Source organism: Mercenaria mercenaria, chromosome 1 (genome assembly GCF_021730395.1).
Source record: "Mercenaria mercenaria strain notata chromosome 1, MADL_Memer_1, whole genome shotgun sequence".
NCBI lineage: Eukaryota > Metazoa > Mollusca > Bivalvia > Venerida > Veneridae > Mercenaria > Mercenaria mercenaria.
The window spans coordinates 97580813-97601775 of NC_069361.1; the positions used below are offsets into that span (position 1 = coordinate 97580813).

Genomic DNA, 20963 nt, shown 5'->3' on the forward strand with positions numbered 1-20963 from the left:
ACTTAGAAAATTCTGGTTAAAGTTTTACATGTACATGCAAGTTACTGTCTCCAAAACTAATGCAGATATTGAATTGAAACTTCACATTTGCTTTCGAAGTTATAAAACTAGTTGATAGCAGCAAGTCCCATAACTCTGATATGCATTTTGGTCAAATTATGTCCCCTTTTGATATTTAACCTTTTTGGGTAATATTTTCCTGCTTCTGGGACAATATTTCGAATAGTCGAGCTTGGCTGTCTTACGGACAGCTCTTGTTTTTTATGAATTAAGTATCTTTTCAATGAAGATATTTTATTGATCAGGTGTCAGTTTGGCATGACGTCACTTTTGTAGCGACTGATAATGCAAATATTGTGGAGGTGAAAGTAGAACCTAGTGACGCGTAGCCATTAAACTACTGGTGTGGGTTGTGATGTTTTTTTTGTTCAAAATAAACAGATCAAGATATTTTGTTCATTTAGTTGATTTTACTATCTGTATATATTTTTAAAGTTTTTGTCAAGTTATACAGGTTATTGATTTATTAGCAGGTCAAAACGATCTGGAAGAAGTGACATGTTGTCACTTGTGTATTGTCCATTCTTGGGTGCGCTTCTGATAATGTTTTACAAGTTTCAAGTTATCCAACATTTTCTCAGTTAGCACATATATACATATAAAAACATAGGAAAAAGACATTTTTAAAGAAAATATTAGATGTTGTCACGCTAATATGAGCACAACATGATGAATACAGATCTAGATCTCATCATATACCTGATAACATAACATTATTTTTATGCTCCCCAGAGGGCGAGAATAATTATAGTCTGTCACATTTTTGTCCAGAGTAAAACTTGGAAAGTATTAATGGCATTTGATTGAAACTTCACATAGTCATAGAGGCCATTGAGACAAAATGCAGTGTCAAAGAATCATAACTCTACCTTAGCCTAGTTTTGAATTAGCTCCCTTTATCAAATAAGGCTTGTCCGGAGCATTACTTGAAAAGTATTGATGGCATTTCATTGAAACTTCACAAAATGATAGAGGCCATTGACTGGAAGTGCAGTGTCAAAGAACCATTACTCTACTTTACCTATTTTTTGAATTATCTCCCTTTATCATACAATATCCGGAGTAAAACTTGAAAAGTATTAATGGCATTTGATTGAAACTTCACATAATCATAGAGGCCATTAAGACAAAGTGCAGTGTCAAAGAATCATAACTCTGCCTTACCTAGTTTTTGAATTATCTCCCTTTATTATACAAAATAAGGTTTGTCCAGAGTACTTGAAAAGTATTAAATTAATGGCATTTCATTGAAACTTCACAAAATGATACAGGCCATTGACGGGAAGTGCAGTGTCAAAGAACCATAACTCTACCTAGTTTTTGAATTATCTCCCTTTATTATACAAACTAAGGCTTGTCTGGAGCATTACTTGAAAAGTATTAAAGGCATTTCATTGAAACTTCACAAACTTTGACACCACAACATAAACTTAACTGGCATTTAGAACTATTTTTTAATGCCCAGCTACAAAATAGAATGAGGACAGTGAATGTAAGTGTGAATGGAGAAACCCAAACATTTTGTTAGCTCACCTGAGCCAAACGTTAAATTTTTTGTTTAGGTCCACATTTTCTCAAAAACTTTGAGCTACAGCTTTGAAACTTTGTACACTTGTTTATCATCAGTAGTTGACTATGTAGGCCAAAAACCATAATTCTAACCTGCATTTTGTCAGAACTATGGCCCTTTTTGTACTTAGAAAATCAGAACTATAACTCTTTTTTTACATACTGACCAGCACTTGCAGAAAGGCGATGGCACCCATAGGTGGTGCTCTTGTTTGTTATTAATTTAAAATGGCTTTAAGCATGTTCAACAAAAAAGACTTTTTAACTGCATCTTAACTTATTAATGCCTCCTATACAAATTTAGGGGCCTCCGTGGCCGAGTGGTTATGGTCGCTGACTTAAATCACTTGCCCCTCATCGATGTGGGTTCGAGCCTCACTCGGGGCGTTGAATTCTCCATGTGAGGAAGCCATCAAGCTGGCTTACGGAAGGTCGGTGGTTCTACCCAGGTGCCCGCTCGTGATGAAATAATGCACGGAGGGGCATCTGGGGTCTTCCTCCACCATCAAAGCTGGAAAGTCGCCATATGACCTAAAATGTGTCGGTGCGACGTTAAACAAAAAAAAAAAAAAAAAAAAAGTTATGAAGAGTATTAAGATTGAAATAATCTGAAATCATCTGTTTGGTTCAGATTTAAATGGATCTTAAAATACATGTACATGTTTGACTTTTTCAGGGCTATGGCCAACATGAAGCAGAGGTTGAAAGGGGCTCAGAAAGGTCACAGTTTACTGAAGAAGAAAGCTGATGCATTAACCATGAGGTTTAGACAGATATTAAAGAAAATTATTGAGGTATATATATATTATTTTTACACCATCTAATTTATTTCCATTTTAACCCTTAGCCTGCTGGCGGCAAGTGATTCTGCCTTTGCGACCAGTGCAGACCAAGATCAGCCTGCACATCCGTGCAGTCTGATCATGGTCTGCACTGTTCGCTATTCAGTCAGTAATTTTTCAGTGAACACCCCTTTGAATAATAAATGGTATTGCCCAAATTGAATAATGGACCGGTCCATTTTAGATATTTAGCAGGGTAAGGGTTAATCGAAGGAGACTGAAACCGTGTGTTATTATGCAACACATTCACTGTTTATACGTCACAATTTATTACATCATAGTGACTAATATGATCATAGTGGCACACTGGAAAACAAAACTACTCAAAACCGGCAAATATTTTGTAGATTTCCTTAAAAGTGTAGATAATAATCTTTGATAATGTATTAGAATTGAAATAATATATCTCAAACAGTGTTTTACTCAGAAATAAAATCATTTTTGGTTGTTCAGATGCATATTATTGTAATTCTTGGACTGCACCCTCAAGATATAATTTCTTCACATCTGAACCCCAAACAATAATCTTATTGAAAGACAAATCACTGTTTGGGGTATATTATTTCTTATTTATTTGTTTCTCATAAATCATTGATGTGTTAGAGTGGAACTTAGCAAATAAAGCTACTGGTAGTCACAGCTAATGTAATATTCTTTATAAATTTACTCACCATTATAATTTAAATTCATGAAATGTGTAAACTTATAGTTTGAATAATTGTTGAGATATCTGATTTAGACAAAGATGAAGATGGGAGATGTAATGAAGGAATCAGTGTTCTCACTTGCTGAGGCCAAGTTCACTACAGGAGACTTCAATCATGTTGTTCTACAAAATGTTAACAAAGCTCAGCTTAAAGTACGATCAAAGAAAGACAATGTAGCAGGTTAGATAACTCATTATCCAATGTAACATTTCTTCATTTTCATGGCTCTGTATATTATAGACATGGGATAATGATTATGGTAGTCATAAGTCAGCTGTAATCAATTACATTGTTTCAAGTAATCAAATAAAATTGAGCCGTGCAATGACAAAACCAACATAGTGGGTTTGCGACCAGCATGGGTCCAGACCAGCCTGCGCATCTGCGCAGTCTGGTCAGGACCCATGCTTCTCGCTTTTAAAGCCTATTGCAATTAGAGAAACTGTTAGCGAACAGCATGGATCCTGGCCAGACTGCCTGGATGTGCAGGCTGGTCTGGATCCATGCTGGTCGCAAACCCACAATGTTGGTTTTCTCATGGCGCAGCTCAGTTATTCATCAAGCAGAATTTGGATTACTTGTAATTCTATTTGATAATTGTGTTAAATGCTTTGCTGTCTTTTTCCTCATTTCCTCAAGATTGTTTTTCTTATTCTGCAGATATTACATATTTTTCATAGAGAATGAGTTTGGAATTTTATTTTGCATTTCATTTTTATCCACTCTTTGTACAATATGTTAATATGTCTATGTTGCTTTTCAGGTGTTCAGTTGCCTGTATTTGAGCATTATGCAGATGGTGTAGACAGTAAGTAAATTTTTGTTATTCTGTAGCATTTTTTAAAATTCCAGAATTTGTAAAATGTGAGATATACTTCACATGGTCTTCACTGCACAAAATTAACACTGATTTTGAAATGGAATTCTCATTTTTAGGTCACGTGAACTTTGTACAGGGCGAGCTATTAGTATAGGTTAATGGTCCCTCATGATTGTCTGTCACCTTTTGTCAACATTTTAACATACCTTCTCCTATGAAACTACTAGGCAGAATTACACCAAAATTGGTCTGTAGCAACCTGGCAAGGCCTCCTCTCAAGTTTGTTCAGTTTGCTTTCTAAAAACAGTTTAAAGGGCAGTTAGAGCTAAAAATTTTGAAACAATTCCTTCTCATGGAACACCTAGAACTAGGTCAGTAGTGTCCTTGTACTTTCATGGACTTCTCTCAAGTTTGTTTAGTTTAACTTGGCCCTTTGTAGGGGTCACTAGAGCTGAAAATGGGATAAAAAGTGATTTTCAGGAACCACTTGATCAATGGACACCAAACTTAGTCTGTAACATCCTTGTATAGACTGCTCTCAACTTCTTGAAATTGTTGTACTAGGCCTATTTTTAGGGCTACCATATCTTAAAAAGATTTCCTTAAACAATTTCTTCTTATGAACCATTTGAAGGATTTCCACCAAACTTAGTCTGCACCATCTTTGTATTGTCCCCTCTTAAATTTATTCAGATTGTTCCATTCTACCCATATTTGCTGCCGATGCTATTACAAAACATAAGCTGTGTATAGCTTTTGACCAGCATACTTATACATTTTATATTACACAATATACACATATATCACAAATTCAGAGCTGAAAGACATATTACATCACAAAAGACCAGTGGTAATAACCAATATTGGTCCTAAGATATGTTGTGAGATTACTTTGAATATGTAGAAATTTACTTTTTGTTTGGCTGTTCCTCAAAATTTTGATAATTATTGTCCTTTCCCAACCTAAATGCTGTTTGTACTTTCAGGCTATGAGCTGACAGGGTTGTCCAGAGGAGGTCAGCAAATTGACAAGTTAAAGAAAAACTATGCAAAAGCTGTAGAACTTCTAGTGCAGTTAGCTTCCTTACAGACCTCATTTGTTACACTAGACGAGGTCATCAAAATAACAAATAGGAGAGTAAATGCCATAGAACATGGTAGGTACCTCAGTAAATGCCATAGAACATGGTAGGTACCTCAGTAAATGCCATAGAACATGGTAGGTATCTCAGTAAATGCCATAGAACATGGTAGGTACCTCAGTAAATGCCATAGAACATGGTAGGTATCTCAGTAAATGCCATAGAACATGGTAGGTACCTCAGTAAATGCCATAGAACATGGTAGGTACCTCAGTAAATCCTTAGAACATGGTAGATACCTCAGTAAATGCCATAGAACATGGTAGGTACCTCAGTAAATGCCATAGAACATGGTAGGTACCTCAGTAAATGCCATAGAACATGGTAGATACCTCAGTAAAGGTCATAGAACATGGTAGATATCTCAGTAAAGGCCATAGAATGTGGTAGGTATCTCAGTAATTGCCTAAGAACATGGTAGGTATCTCAGTAATTGCCACAGAAAATAGAAGGTATCTCAGTAACACCGTAGAACAGGGCAGGTATCTCAGTAAATCCTTAGAACATGGTAGGTATCTCAGTAAAGGCCATAGAACATGGTAGGTATCTCAATAATTGCCTAAGAACATGGTGTCTCAATAATTGCCATAGAAAATAGAAGGTTTCTCAGTAAATGCCATAAAACATGTAGGTACCTGAGTAATGCCCATGTTCGTTTTGAAGATTTGGTAATGTGTTTCAGATTAAAAGCTTACTTTTTATATTCAGCCTTGCAGTTAGAAAGAAAAACAAACATATTAAGAATTTTATTTGCCATAGGAACATATTTAAATATTGCTGATAAATCTGTACATTATGTACTTAACTTTTCCTACAGCTTTTATTCAGTTGAAATGAAGCTTGGTGTACATCATCCACATGAAGTTGGCATATGTGTATTTTTGGTACTTCCATTCTTTTCTAGTTGTAACTGGCATTTTGTATCCTTTCAGTGATTATTCCTAGAATAGAGAACACCATATCTTATATCACAACTGAATTAGATGAGAGAGAAAGAGAAGAGTTCTTCAGGTAAGTTCTCTTCAAACGACACCCATTTCAGTTTGAATTTTGAAACCATTCCATTAAATACTGGTTATAGGGAGCAAGTAATTGAAATATTGATTACTGTACAGCACCTGTGTGTGTAAAATATGTCATAATTATAGATCATGGTCTGTGTTTCACGCTTGTACTGATACAATGTGGAATTTGATGTAACCCTGATTTCATTTAGATAGTAAAAAAGATGCATTCAGGGTAGTGTACTTGATTTTAGTTTGACAGTACAAAGTAGATGGAAAGCTATCTTACACACACTTCCATCTGTGTCCAGATTTGTTTAATCTTGATACACTTCCACTTATCAATGTATATTTGTAATTATCAATTTGATTAGCGTCTGAATTACATTAGTCGTTCCTTGTTGTATGACAGAAGGTCTAAAATCCCCACCAATATGTTGTGAATAATGCCGTTTTTAATAGAATATATAGGGTAATGTTAGATGCACACTAAATACTGTTATTCTCAATATAAAATTGGGTAACTTCTAATGGCTGCAATACACACCAGGACCCATCTGAAATGTCTGTACTTTATATTTTCTTGAAGAATATTGTCAATGCTGAATAAAAACCATAAGAAAAGTTGGGGAAAATAGCTCTACAAAGCAAAAATCTTAAAAATGTTGGGATGCATTATGTTTTTTAGCTCCACTATTTGGAGAATAGAGGGTCTATTCTACTTGCCCCGGCGTCGGCATCAGTGTGGCCTTTCTTGGTTAAAGTTTTTCGGCAACCTTTGTTTTTCTGTCATATCTTTGTTACTATTGCTTATATCTTACTGTAACTTCACATAAACATAGTCCAGCATACAAACAAAGTATGTGCAGGGGCTAAGCACATTATACATAAGGTCAAGATAACCAAGGTGTTATACTTGGGTTATATTTAAGGTTTAAAGTTTTTCGGCAACCTTTGTTTTTCTGTCATATCTTTGTTACTATTGCTTATATCTTACTGTAACTTCACATAAACATTGTCCAGTATACAAACAAAGTATGCGCAGGGCTGGGCCCATTATACCTAAGGTCAAGGTCACAGAGCTTTTATACTTGGAATTATTTTCATGTTAGATTTTTTTGAAAGCTTCGTTTATAGGGCATAATTCTGTCAAGAAATACAATTAGTCTAATAGAGTTATGGGGATTGTAACCACACATGCAGATGATGATTATAAATAAATATTTTTAATTTCAACTCTGATTTATGTTTTTGACCAAATTATGCCCCTTTCATACTTTAATTTTTTGACAAACTTCGTTTTCTGTACATAACTTTGGTACTGTATAAGATAATGACTTGAAGCTCAAAATATATCTTTACCATCATCATCTGCATGTGTGGTAACAATCCCAATAACTCTAATTGGTGTTTTTGACAGCAGAATTATGCCCCTTGGAGTATCTTCCTTCTAAAGTAGAGGTCTCTTATTGAGACATACGTTCAGTTTACTGTCAAATCGCCGAATAGTGGAGTGCTCTGTCTTACGGACAGCTCTTGTTTTTAATGCTCCTGGCATATAGCATTTCTGCTATCTATACATACATAGGTAGGTCCCAAAATCTTGTGTGTCAAACTTCTCCCACACTATTAGCCTGATTTGCTTCAGACTTTCACAGATGAACAGACTTGATGTGCAGATGACTGCAGTTATGGCTTGTCGATAGTTTTGCTTTATAGAATATAGAGAAAAATCTTGTGTGTCCAACTCCTCAAACACTGTTGAAAGGATATGCTTGAAAGTTTCACAGATGTAGAATCTTCATGTGAAGATGACCATAAAAATGGACTTTCTTATGTGGCTATTTTTTTTAGTATTATACTCCTTTCTTAATTTCACATAATAGGCCATGGTGAAGAAATCTTTTATGTTCAACTCCTCATACACTTTTTAAGGAATAGATTCAAAGTTGCTCAGATGCACAACCTCTCTTGAATGCCCATAAACGATAGGCTGTGGCCATTCTGACTTAGTGTTATGGCCCTTCGTTAATTTCATATAGGGTATAGTGAAGAAATTTTGTCTGTTCAGTGCATACTCTTTGAAGAAATGGGTTCAAAGTTGCATAGGTGAAGAAGTTAGATATGAAATTGCGCAGTATATGGGGGCATCTGTGTCCTAAGAACACAATTCTAGTTGCACCATTGTTCTGTTTAGTGTCTGTAAACTTTTCATTTCTCCAAATGGCTGGCAACTTATTGAGAATATTTTAAGTACCCAGTCATAAGTGACAGTACGGTTAAACATTTAAGTTGTTCTTTTACCAAATGAGCCATGCCATGGGAAAACCAACATAGTGGCTTTGCGACCAGCATGGATCCAGACCAGTCTGCGCATCAGCACAGTCTGGTCAGGATCCATACTGTTTGCTAACGGTTTCTCTAATTGCAGTAGGCTTTAAAAGTGAACAGCATGGATCCTGACCAGACTGCGCGGATGTCTGGTCTGGATCTAAGCTGGTCGCAAAGCCACTATGTTGGTTTTCTCATGGCGCGGCTCAAATATTTCTGTTGTTTGGTGATATACTGTTAAATCTACATGGATGTTCATTGTTGTGGCCTCTTTTTACTTTGAAATATTACAACTACATCAGAACATTGTGTACTCAACTTCTACAGTTATCATCCAGTTGAAATGAAATTTGGTATACATTGTCACTATGTAGTGGACATGTGCATATTTTTGGGACTTTCATGTCAAATTAGTTTTGCTGAAGTTATGACCCTTTTTTGGAGTTTGAAGTATTAAAACTAAATCAGAAAAGCGTGTTCAAAACTCATCCTACAGTTAGCATGCAGTTGAAATAAAACTTTACATCATAAACAAGAAGTGAACACGCTTGTATTTTCGAGACTTTCATGACCTATTATTTTTCCTGGAGGTAGGCCAAAGTTGACATCATTCTTGTTTGCATACAGACAAAAAGTCTACATTTTACTTTTTAATGAAATGCTGCTTTTGTACTTTTTAATGAATATTGCTTGTGTATATAAGTTTACCTATTTTTCTGTGCAAGTCTGTATGCTTATTTTGATAACATTATTAGTTTTCATGAATAGACACATTGGTTGTCATATATATGGCTATAACATTTTAACTTCAATGAATTAACAATTGGGCTGTCGAATATATGTGGCATGTTTATATTTCCTTAGTAAGGGTCCAGGCTTTATTCTGATGATGTTAAGCCATGACTTGTGGTTTATAAGAAACATGCATAAGCAGTTGACTGTTTTTTCTCTAGTTATAGAACATTAATGTTTAGCCATCTAAGAAAATGATAGTACCATCTTTAATGGTACAAAAAAGTTGCTATGGACATTTGCTGTCTACCATACATTGTATCTTTTTTTTTTTTTAACATATTAATGAAATGTTTGCATGTGAGCGGCGCCATGAGAAAACCAACATAGTGGCTTTGTGACCAGCATGGATCCAGACCAGCCTGCTCATCCGCACAGTCTGGTCAGGATCCATGCTGTTCACTAACCATTTCTCTAATTGTAATAGGCTTTGAAAGCGAACAGCATGGATCCTGACCAGACTGCGTGGATGCGCAGGCTGGCCGCAAAGCCACTATGTTGGTTTTCCCATGGCACGGCTCATATATCTTTTAATGAACAGATTAAAGAAGATTCAAGAGAAAAAGAAGAAGTTGCGAAAGGAAGCAGAAGAATTGAAGGAAAAGTTTCGAGCCCAGGGTATAGAAGTGGAGCAACCTGATAGTATACTAGATGAAGGACATGATGAAGATTTGTTATTTAATTAGCGATAATTTCTAGGGGGGAAATAACAAAAAATAATTGTCATTCCTTATGAGCAAAGGTTAGGCTTTCTTCCTGTTTGGAGGAACTTACGCTAGTGTTAGAGATGTTTTTATTCAGTTGTTATTTAATGTAATCAAGAAGTTAAGACAAGATATAGTGATGGATATTGTAGATAAGAGGCTGTAGGTAAAAGAGTATATCTGTGGTTACTCACACACATTTCAAGACGGTGGGTAGTTGAGATGACCTGACATATATGTTAAGGTATTAACAATGTGCTTTAAAACAGTGGCATTGATTCAGTTGGTATTACCTGGTAACTTCTTTAGTAGGATATATGTATTTGCATAGTTAATAATGTTTCTAAAGCAAGGTTACACATGTGATATCAAGTGGAATACATTTTGAATGGATGAATGTTTTCAGATGGTAACTTTATATAATTGTGAAAGTATTTTTGTTTTCACTTTGGCCATGGTCATGTCATCATACAGTTTTGACATAGTAATTGGAAAACTTCAGGAAAATATGTGAATATACAGTCAAACTTCGTTCGCTCGAACTCAGACAATTCATACACCGCCCTTTACTCGAACTCATGGTTAGGTCCCGGGAAAATCCCTGTGTAATGTATATTATTCGTTGGCTCGAACTACTGATATCTCGAACAAATTCTGTCGGTCCCAACAAGTTCAAGTTAACAAGGTTCTGCTGTACTTTAAAAAGTTATTCCATTTCTCCTAGTTCGTACAGATCTTAATCTTTTGTAAATTTGACCACATGCTAAATGAAGATCAAGATTTGTGTACTACTGCTAGTTCTGTTATGACAAACCATATTTTAATGGTGGCATTTATGTTGACCTACTTATAGTGCACTACCATAATATTAACATTCTTCTTTATATATGACATAATAAAACTGAGGTAGTATATAGCAGAAGTGTAAATCAGTTTGTTTAAACACTTTATAAATCAGTCATATACTGCAGGGAATTATTCACTCCGGATATGCCCTTGCAAAGTTAAACACACCTGCAATATATTTATGTTAAATATTATAATTTTTGATATTTGTTATAAAGGTAAATATATACTTTAAACTTGACAAAAACCTGTATAGTTAGACCATTCAATCTGTTTAATGCTTCTCTTCACTGAAATCCTAAGAATACATTTTGGAGAGTGGATGTATGGACCTGTGATCCTGAGCTGATGTTCATGAAAGAGGGTGAATGTGCGAATGTATTATTATATTTACATGAATGGGAGTATATCTACAAATGCGAGCTCCTGAGCATATGTACACAACTGGGAGTGGATGTATGAAGGTGAGTTCCTGAGTGTATGTACATGAATTAGAGTGAATGTATGAATGCAAGATCCGGATTGTATGTGCATGAATGGAAGTGAATAATATATATGAATGTGAGATACTGAGTAAATTTACATGAATGGGAGTGGAATAATGAATGTAAGATCCTAAGAATATATGAATGAGAAGAGATTTATGAATGTGACATCCTTAGAATATATGAATGTGACAACCTTTCGAAAATATGAATGAGAGATTTATGAATGTGACATCCTTAGAAAATATGAATGAGAGGAGATTTATGAATGTGAAAGTGTATCTAGTCTTACATGTAGCCATGTAGGTTCTCAGTGTAAAATATATGTGAAAATTTCAGAAATGTTTCCTTACAATTGGAGATCACCTTTTTGCCTGTAAGTAAATCTAAAAAAGCTGTAAAAATACTTTTTGAAATAAAGACTCATTTTATAAATGTCTTGATTATTACACAATTTGTCTTTAACTCTGGATAAAAATGAGTTTAGATAAGTAATGAATTGACATTAAACCTTGTGTAGTATTGATGAGGTATGGTCTTGTATAAGTTTACAGTAATTTCTTAAAGTCTCAGTGGTCATGAATGCAATGTTTATCCAAGAGAACACTGATGTTTTCATTATGGTGTATATATTACATTCTCAGATATCTATGATAGGCTAGAAAGGACACAGGAAATTCTTCACGCAAGTACATAGAATGAAATAATGGTTTTGACCTTTGGATGTTGGTTTTTTCCCAGCAGCCAAATGACTCCAAATGATACAACTTTGTCTTTATATTAAGTATTATCATAACAGTTTTAGAATTATACATAAAAAAGTTTGTATATGCTCAGCAGGTAAAATAAGACACACAGTCCTTTAACTTTCTTGTGGTAGGTGGCATTTATCCTTTGAAAATATTTATAATAGATAACATTTATTTCATGAGTAATGTGTATATATGGAAGAATCACCAATTGATTTGTAGTATTTGGAGAAAGAAAAAAAAAATGTACATAGGAATTAATTCCAATGAAATTTACTGTGATTTTATATATGTTCGTGTCTATATATTGACAAATGTATTATGTCTGTGAAAAATAAAACATCGATCTGTAGTAGTTTTATTCTTTGTTTGTTGCTGTATAATACATCTCATAAAAGTCATACTGTAAGCTATTTTAAAGGCAAGAACAAGTGACTGGTTAAACAAACTTGGGCCTCCATGACTGAGTTTTAAGGTCTAACTATAAACCACTTGTTTGGTTCAAAAACCCTCCTTGAATTACATGGAGGTATTTTAAAATAGACAACAAATGATATGCAAAAAAGAAAACGATTTGTAGGTAAAAGTGGAACTTGAAGAATATGAATGAAGAGATCTGAACAAAGTTCACTCCTACAGGGCAATATACAGACTGCATGCCCCTAGCTGCAAGGTGAACTTATATCAAGTCATGATCTGTTCTATATTTGGTCTGAGTTCTATATTATGATGAGTAGAATGTAAGGTCAAGGTTACAAAATGTCGAGCTGAATCATGTATATGCTCTGAAACTACTTGAGGGTTATTAAATATGGTTTGTATGACACATACCCTTAGCTTATAGCTGAAAACAGACTGCTGCATCTATATTTTGCATAGATTTATTAATCCCCCGCCGTGGCAGAGGGATTATAGGAATGGCCTGCGTCCGTCCTTCCATCTGTCCTTCCGTCCGTAACAAAATCGTGTCCGGTCCGTATCTCCTAAACCCCTTGAAGGATTTTCATGAAACTTGGGTCAAATGATCACCTCATCAAGACGATGTGCAGAACCCATGAGTCAGCCTTGTCGGTTCAAGGTCAAGGTCACAACTCTAGGTCAAAGGTTTGAGCCTGCCATTTTGTGTCCGCTCTATATCTCATAAACCTCTTGAAGGAATTTTATAAAACTTTGGTCAAATGGTCACCTCATCAAGACGATGTGCAGAACCCATGAGTCAGCCATACCGGCTCAAGGTCACAACTTAGGGTCAAAGGTTTTGAGCCTTCAATTTTGTGTCCGCTCTATATCTTCTAAACTCCTTGAAGGATTTTCATGAAACTTGGGTCAAATGATCACCTCATCAAGAGGATGTGCAGAACCCATGGGTCAGCCTTGTCTGCTCAAGGTCAAGGTCACAACTCAAGGTCAAAGGTTTGAGCCATCCATTTTGTGTCTGCTCTATATCTCCTAAACTCCTTGAAGACATTTGATCAAACTTGGGTCAAATGATCACCTCATCAAGACGATATTCAGAACCCATGAGTCAATCATGCCGGCTCAAGGTCAAGGTCACAACTTAGGGTCAAAGGTTTGAGCCTTCTATTTTGTGTCCGCTCTATATCTCCTAAACTCCTTGAAGGAATTTTATAAAACATGGGTAAAATGATTATCTCATCAAAACGATGTGCAGAAATTATGAGTCAACCATGCCAGCTCAAGATCAAGGTCACAGCTAAGTGTCGAAGGTTTGAGCCTTCCATTTTGTGTCCACTCTGTATCTCCTAAACCCCTTGAAGGATTTTCATCAAACTTGGGTCAAATGATCACCTCATCAAGAACTCATGAGTCAGCCATGTCAACTCAAGGTCAAGGTCACAACTGAAGGTCAAAGGTTTCAGCCCTTTATCTCCTAAACCCCTTGAAGGATTTTCATGAAACTTGGGTCAAATGATCACCTCATCAAGACGTTGTGCAGAATTCATGAGTCAGCCATGTCAGTTCAAGGTCAAGGTCACAGCTAAAATCAAAGGTTTACCCTTTCACTATCCATAGCAGTGGCGGGGGATTTAGCTGTTTTTAAATACAATGTATTTTAACATTTAGCAGTTGACGTGTGCAAGACAAATTCCCCACTATCCATGTCTCACTAGAGAAAGGCATGTAAGAATTTATGAAGTACCAACTCTAATATTAATCGTCTATGAAACAAAAGACTATGGTAGTTACAGTGTGAATGCAATATAATCATGTTTGTAAAATATTTTCACATTTGGATTACATCTGGACAATGGTCTGTCATGGAATTCCAATGTCCACTGGTTATTTGATCAGCAAGGTAGTTACACAACACAACGTAATAAATATCAAAGGCCTGAATGGCCTGAGTCGGCTAATGATTGATGTACTGACAGTATAGTTTACCAGTTTCAGTTTGTTTTTAGTTTTTTTTCTTAAAATTTCATAACACAGCTCGATATTTACCCAAAATATTATATCCGGATACGATTCCACTTTTCTCCAGTTTGAACAATATATTTTATAAGTTGTGATGATACGAAGACATTTAGCAGCAATTGGCAGTATCTGACATTGAAGTTTACGGTTAAATTACCTCTTATTTAAATCTTTTCATAAAAAATTTGTTTCTTTTCGCCAAACATAGACGATCTACTTTCGATTTCAAAAACTACAAGAAAATACAATTTAATGTTTCGCCGATTTGTTTATTTCTCGAAAAATAAGAATTAAAATCATTTTTAATATCTGTAGTAACTAAACAAACCAGTAAGAGCTTCTTCTTCCGATAATTTATCCGTTTACTGACTGCAAAATTCATGTGTGTGTGTAGAAACCCACGCAAAGTTTATAGAAATCATACGATGCGTGTATACGTTCAATGTGGGAGAATTAAGGCTGATCGGGATCGGCTATGTTACCTAACGCATCCAGACGATTCAGATTTTGTTTTTAAAAAAGCATTGTGTGCGTTTCTGTAATTTTATATACGTTTAGAAATTATTAGACATGCGTATTTGCATTATTTCTATAAGTAATTTACCCTAATACGCATCTTATCTGGAGCCCTGTGGAACTATTTTTTGTCTTTCGCTGGATGTTACGCAAGCTTTGTAAGCCTGCGCAATTCATAAAATGCACATTTATGCTTAATGAGTTACATTCGAGTATTGCACAATTACAAGTCATAAATATGACAGATTACATCGTATATTGGTCATAGCAAAGGGAATTCACGCAACTTAACTTCATTCTTGCAGTGAACTGTTTGAAGTTTGAGAAATCTAATGGAACTACATCGCTTCACTGTGTTATTTGGTCCATTTAGACTTAGAGAATCGCTGGATAGCAAGGACTCGTCAAAACGATTACATCGTTTAGCCGACTCAAAAATGAAATAAAACAAGTTGAACTTAATTTTTGTTTATACTGGACCACACATTAAAAATAATGGGCAAACTAATCAACACAGAAAATGATCTACTACTTGCAACAAGTTAGTATTTTATTGATATACTAGATACATGTGCAGTGTCAGAAAATTATGTACAAGTATACACATAAATATCTCCCAAAATAACAAGAAAGGTTATAGTTTTTATTTTACAAAACTAGCAAGTTATTTGACACTTGTTACAAAAGAAACATGTAAAATGACCAGTTATAAACTGTACTCGAACTTTCAAAAGCAGACTAATTACGCAAAGATTTTTTTAACATAAAGAAAAAAAAATATTGCTATATAAGGATAGTATATTGTTTATTAAGTAAAACTATTGCACCAAGAAAGCCCTCAGATCTCTTCCCAAAACACCTAAGCATACTGTCTCCCGAACTTTGTCCATCACAATAATCAGTCATCCTGAAACAAATGAGCATACATAAACACATATATATTCAGTTAAGACTTATAGAAAACGCATACAAAGTATTCGAAAATCACCCAACGACCGATAATATAATGGAATCCATCAACTGATAATATAATGGAATAATAACGCGGAATTTCCGAAATCATTCTCACTGATGAATTTTGCGCGAATCCAAAGGAACAGTTTTTGACACACTAGCAAATAAATGTGCCTTTTATACTTACAGTTGTGATAAAACATGGGCACTTTCATACACATATGTATCTGAAGATGATACTGGGAATATTGAGTAAACCTTTTTGTTCTCCCTGTTTACTGACTACACTGCCAGAATAACAAAAGATGTATGCCCAACATGATTTGTTGTCCCATTTTCAGTCCATGATTACTATAACCTTGACCTTTGACCTACTTACCCCCAAAATAATACGGGTCATAAACTTCGTAAGTCCAACCAAGCTACCAAGTTTGAAGGTTCTTGCCTTTGACCTACTGATTCCAAAAAAACATTACTAATGAAGTGATGGCGGGGGTAGAAATGAGAAACAACGACGGCAACCACACTTACCCATTCGTCGTCATCAACACCCTCGTTCTCCTTAGTCGTCGGCACGTCTGACTTCATATCCATTATCTTGTCTGTCCACGATGCCCCGACAGATTCTCCGCCGGCATAATTTGAGACTGTAGATGACACGCTGTCAATCTTTGAAATACTGACTGAAATGTAAATGTACGTTTATTCAACATGAGGCTTGATCATGCTCATATATTCATCACAGGAAACATTCTAACAATGTAAAGCTATTGAAAAGGTTACACCATTTACTGATCTCTAGCATTGGCCTGCCTGTATTACTTCCGTAACTATCAAAAGAATGAGGCCCTATGGAAGACATTAAAATAAATATTCAGACGTCAGACTTTAACATACACTGTATCAAATCAAAAACAGCGCATACACACAAATGGGCCATCTCCTCGCGTTTTCACTCTAACGTCATCACCTGACTCGTACTCAAGACCTCCAATCTGGTCTTCAGGTACCCATAGAGCAGCTAAATCGGGCGATCCATGCTTGTCTGTATGTTTAGTGAGTTCTGGTTTATTTATTGCAGAAAGTGCCTGTGCTTTGTCTAGAAGGTCAGTCTGACCTCTCGCCTCCACCTCTATCAATACAAAAAAATCTTTAGTCTAGATTCAACGTTTTGATATGCATGTCTTCTGTTTAAATTTTACCAAAGGTACTATTTTCATTAAAACCCTTGTATGTAGGTTCAATTTAACTTTTACACAAGTTTATTCAAGCATTCGTGTTTCATACAAAATTATACATATGTGCAGATTCACTGCAGCAGTGGTTGTTAGTTTTAATAGTCCATTTTAAGACAAAACTTATATGAAACAAAATGGTTTATTTTACTCATTCTGTTTAACACGCTAGCGTTTTCTTCTGAGTGCCCGAACATTAAATACATGCAGTAATCAAATACAATATACAGGTTCAAGATATATCTTTTATTTTTCTCGAACAAAGTAAGCCGATTTGAGAGAAAAAAGCAATTCTAGTGATTAACGATCGTGTTTCGACCAAGCGACACATCTAATTAAAACACATTGCAGTCTGCTGTTGATATCATAACACATGACTTCTTATTTACGTTTACCCGGGTGTTACATCAGATCTCTAAGGCCTTTTTTGCAATGTAATACAGAACATGACAAGTATTCATTTCAATTGTTCAAAAACTAAGGCAGCGGTAATTTTCTTTATTATCATACATCATTGTTATTTCCAGTATAAAACTCTCATATGAGCCGAACTATGAGAAAACCAACACAGTGCATTTGCGACTAGCATGGATCCAGACCAGCCTACGCATCCGCGCAGTCTGGTCAGGATCCATGCTGTTCGCTAACGGTTTCTCTAATTGCAAGAGGCTTTGAAAGCGAACAGCATGGATCCTGACCAGACTGCGCGGATGCGCAGGCTGGTCTGGATCCATGCTGGTCGCAAATGCATTATGTTGGTTTTCTCGTGGTGCGGCTCATATATACCATTCTTGAATAGCATGCCCGTCCATAGTCAAAACAAACAGATTTGACCAATGACCGAAGAACCATTCAAAAAGAGTTTTATAACATGAGGCCAGATATATTTTTATTTTTTGACTCATTAACTTGGCAAACTGATGTTGAATATAGACTGTTCATATGACACAAACTAAAGCTCGGTGCTTTCTGTAAGGAGTCATTTAAGAGATAGAGGATATTTGTTCGTTTAGAACAGTGTAAGATCGAGATACATTTCAAAGAGTGAACACTATATGCAGTCTTTTCACGAGTTGCACAGTAACGAGTAAAAGGTAAACAGTCGTCTTCATGGGTGAAATATATTTCTATCTTACATGTAAAACACATTTCCTATTTACTGTATGTATATTCTAGGTTTTCAATGGTTTTGAATAATACCCATTTGGCCGTGCAACGCCGCGTGCACTGCGTCATGACGTAACAGTGTCCTGGCCTCCGGATATCTGAGTTGAAAAATTGTCAATTAAGTTAATAAAATTTACTATCCCACTCAAAAATAGAACATTTATAAGAAACCAAAGGGTAACATACTGTATGATGAATTCAAAAATCCCGTTGAAACCTTTTTAGTTTCACTGAAATTTGGCTCGATTTCAGTCCCGTTGCTGTCAAATTTACGTCTGTGTGCCCTCAATATCTTGATGAAAAATATGTAATACTGGCTCTGAAAGTCACAGAAACAACATATCAAAAGATGAAAATGCGTGATTTTTAAAATATGCGTTTATTCACATAAATTTCCCTTTGGCGGGAGAGAAAGGAAACGCGAGCTTACTAGTATACACGTGAAAGGATGATTACCCGGCATCAAATTATATCACTGCAGTACGTCAGCTCTAGTCTTAATTGCTTTAATTTCATTGGTCACAATCAAAAAGGAAATATATCACTGCCGCTTTGGATAATGATGTATCATGCATTACCTTACCTTTGTTTTCCTACAATCAGAAATCTGAAAATGCGATCGGTTTTGAATGCATCCCTCAAACAAAATTCCATTGCCACTGTAAAGAAAAAACAAACACTGAATGACAAGGTTCCGTCCGTTCTTAGAAATATATAGTAATATGTATGCCCGGTCATACTTAGTGACAAAAATGATATCTGGCCTACAGCAGTTAAGACTAAAAGGAAACAGACACTTAGACGAGAGTACGAAGGGTGACCATAATATTTAACATCAGTTAAATCGTTATTTTCTGAAGACTTCTGAAATATGTCCTGAGTTTGAAGAAAACTGCCTTATTCTGTCAAAATGATAACTTTCATAATGCTAGCTAGCCTAGCTCCCTGGCTAATGATTCAGAAATGATTTACACTCTGTAACAGGTGTACATGTACATGTATATATATATAGAGATTTAGCATTTTGAACTATCCTGTCACATAAAGATATTGAATAATAGCATGATGATGACCAAGCCCCTTCAAATATATATACAATATGTTGGTACATAAAGTTATACATTTGGTACTAAAGCAAAATTATAAATAGTTTGATATGATGCATGACTAGCTCTCAGGAACGAGACAGCGGTGTTTACAGCCAACATGCGTGTAATAATTAGATTACCTTTCATATTTTTTGCTATTCCATTCTTCACTCAAATTGATATTTATCAAAGGCAAATTTGACAATGGTTGATTATCGTAAATACGGCTCATGATCGCAAACTAGTGGTGAATTTCGGCTGTTTTTTCAAACCCGGAAGTCACATTGTAAACAATGACAGAAAAGGATAGTTCTTTACATTTGTAAAACTTCTTCTCCGGCGCCGGTTACTAATAGGAATTTAAAGTTCTCCGCGTTACGTAGTATAGAGGAGAACTGTTGTCTTGACACGGTATATCACAAAATCGCCCAAGCGTTGTATAAGGGATTAAATATTGGTGAGCGATTTTGGTGTGTAGAAAATCAGTTCTACTCTTCGAGTTGTCAACACTCTTTGTTTCGTAAGTTACACGTCAACATGGAGCAGATTATGCTGGGCAGGAAAGAAGAATTAGACGATATGATAGAAAGCAAAGTCAAGGAAGTCATCAAAAGTAACAATAAAGAGCTTTTGGAGAACATAAACGGCATGTTCAACAACTACAATCAGATAAGTGATTCAAATTCTACATGTTCTATAATCACCGTGAAACACATGTTTTCAAACGTAAAAGTAACGAGGAACAGTTTAAACAGAATGCTAGAGTTCTAGAAAATCTTGAAAGTGCAGATGCAGAAAAACATCTGAGTACAGAAAGATACACAAAAGCTAAAGAACAAATTATTGAAGGTAATAATTTTAGTCTGAAAATTTTGAATTGAAGGATTACTCAAAAATCAAAATAGATATATGTTTTCGTTTGTAAAATGTAACGGGTACGTAGTTATGAATTATACATGTATATGTGCTATATATATGCTATGTATCTATAAGAAAATACAGATACGGGATAACAGGTAATAATTTTCAAAAAAAAATATTTTAGCGAAGGACGCATTGAAAAGGCGTCAGAAACTTATTCAGCTGGCAGATAGTTCAAGACGAAAAGAGAATATACAAGGCGGAAGCTAGGGCGTCGAGAAAGGCGAAATCAGAAAAGGCAACGAAACTGGCCTTACAGGAAACAAATTCATCCAGTTTCTGTTTGAAATCAATTACTGACAAGTCATTAGCATCACACATAGAAATGACCGTTTTCTGGTACGAACAGTCTGCTTCTTTAATGTTATTCTGAATTTTGCATTTTTTCAGCATAACTTTTCTTGATTTTTCGTGACCCCAAAAATGTTCATCTGTTTTTTCATACTTTCTCTTTTTTCGATTGAGATTGTTTGAATGTCCTAATTCCATTCTTTTTCGCACCAACAATGCGTCTTTGGTTGCATCAAGTTTATTTGACTTTGTCTGGTGGATGGTTTTTATTATATCATTAGTTTTTTCTACACCTTGACCACTG

General features: G+C 35.4%; 2 protein-coding genes across 2 annotated transcripts in view; one reads left to right on the forward strand and one right to left on the reverse strand.

Annotated features, from left to right (window-relative positions):
* Positions 1-12398, forward strand: part of LOC123529467 (V-type proton ATPase subunit D-like) — a 15448-nt gene extending 3050 nt beyond the window's left edge. The window contains exons 2-7 of the mRNA XM_045309814.2: positions 2306-2423; positions 3211-3358; positions 3942-3986; positions 4985-5155; positions 6073-6151; positions 9809-12398. Of these exons, the coding sequence (XP_045165749.1) occupies positions 2306-2423; positions 3211-3358; positions 3942-3986; positions 4985-5155; positions 6073-6151; positions 9809-9953 (706 nt within the window). The 3' untranslated portion in view covers positions 9954-12398. The remainder of the gene's footprint in view (positions 1-2305; positions 2424-3210; positions 3359-3941; positions 3987-4984; positions 5156-6072; positions 6152-9808) is intronic.
* A 3124-nt stretch (positions 12399-15522) lies between these two features.
* Positions 15523-19748, reverse strand: LOC123529463 (arpin-like). The gene is made up of 6 exons (XM_045309802.2): positions 19588-19748; positions 18943-19018; positions 18546-18678; positions 16883-17089; positions 16489-16640; positions 15523-15910 (listed from the first exon to the last, which is right to left on the reverse strand). Exons 1-6 carry the CDS (start codon positions 19677-19679, stop codon positions 15902-15904), a joined length of 669 nt encoding a protein of 222 aa, XP_045165737.1. The 5' UTR covers positions 19680-19748; the 3' UTR covers positions 15523-15901.
* Between the last annotated feature and the right edge of the window lie 1215 nt (positions 19749-20963).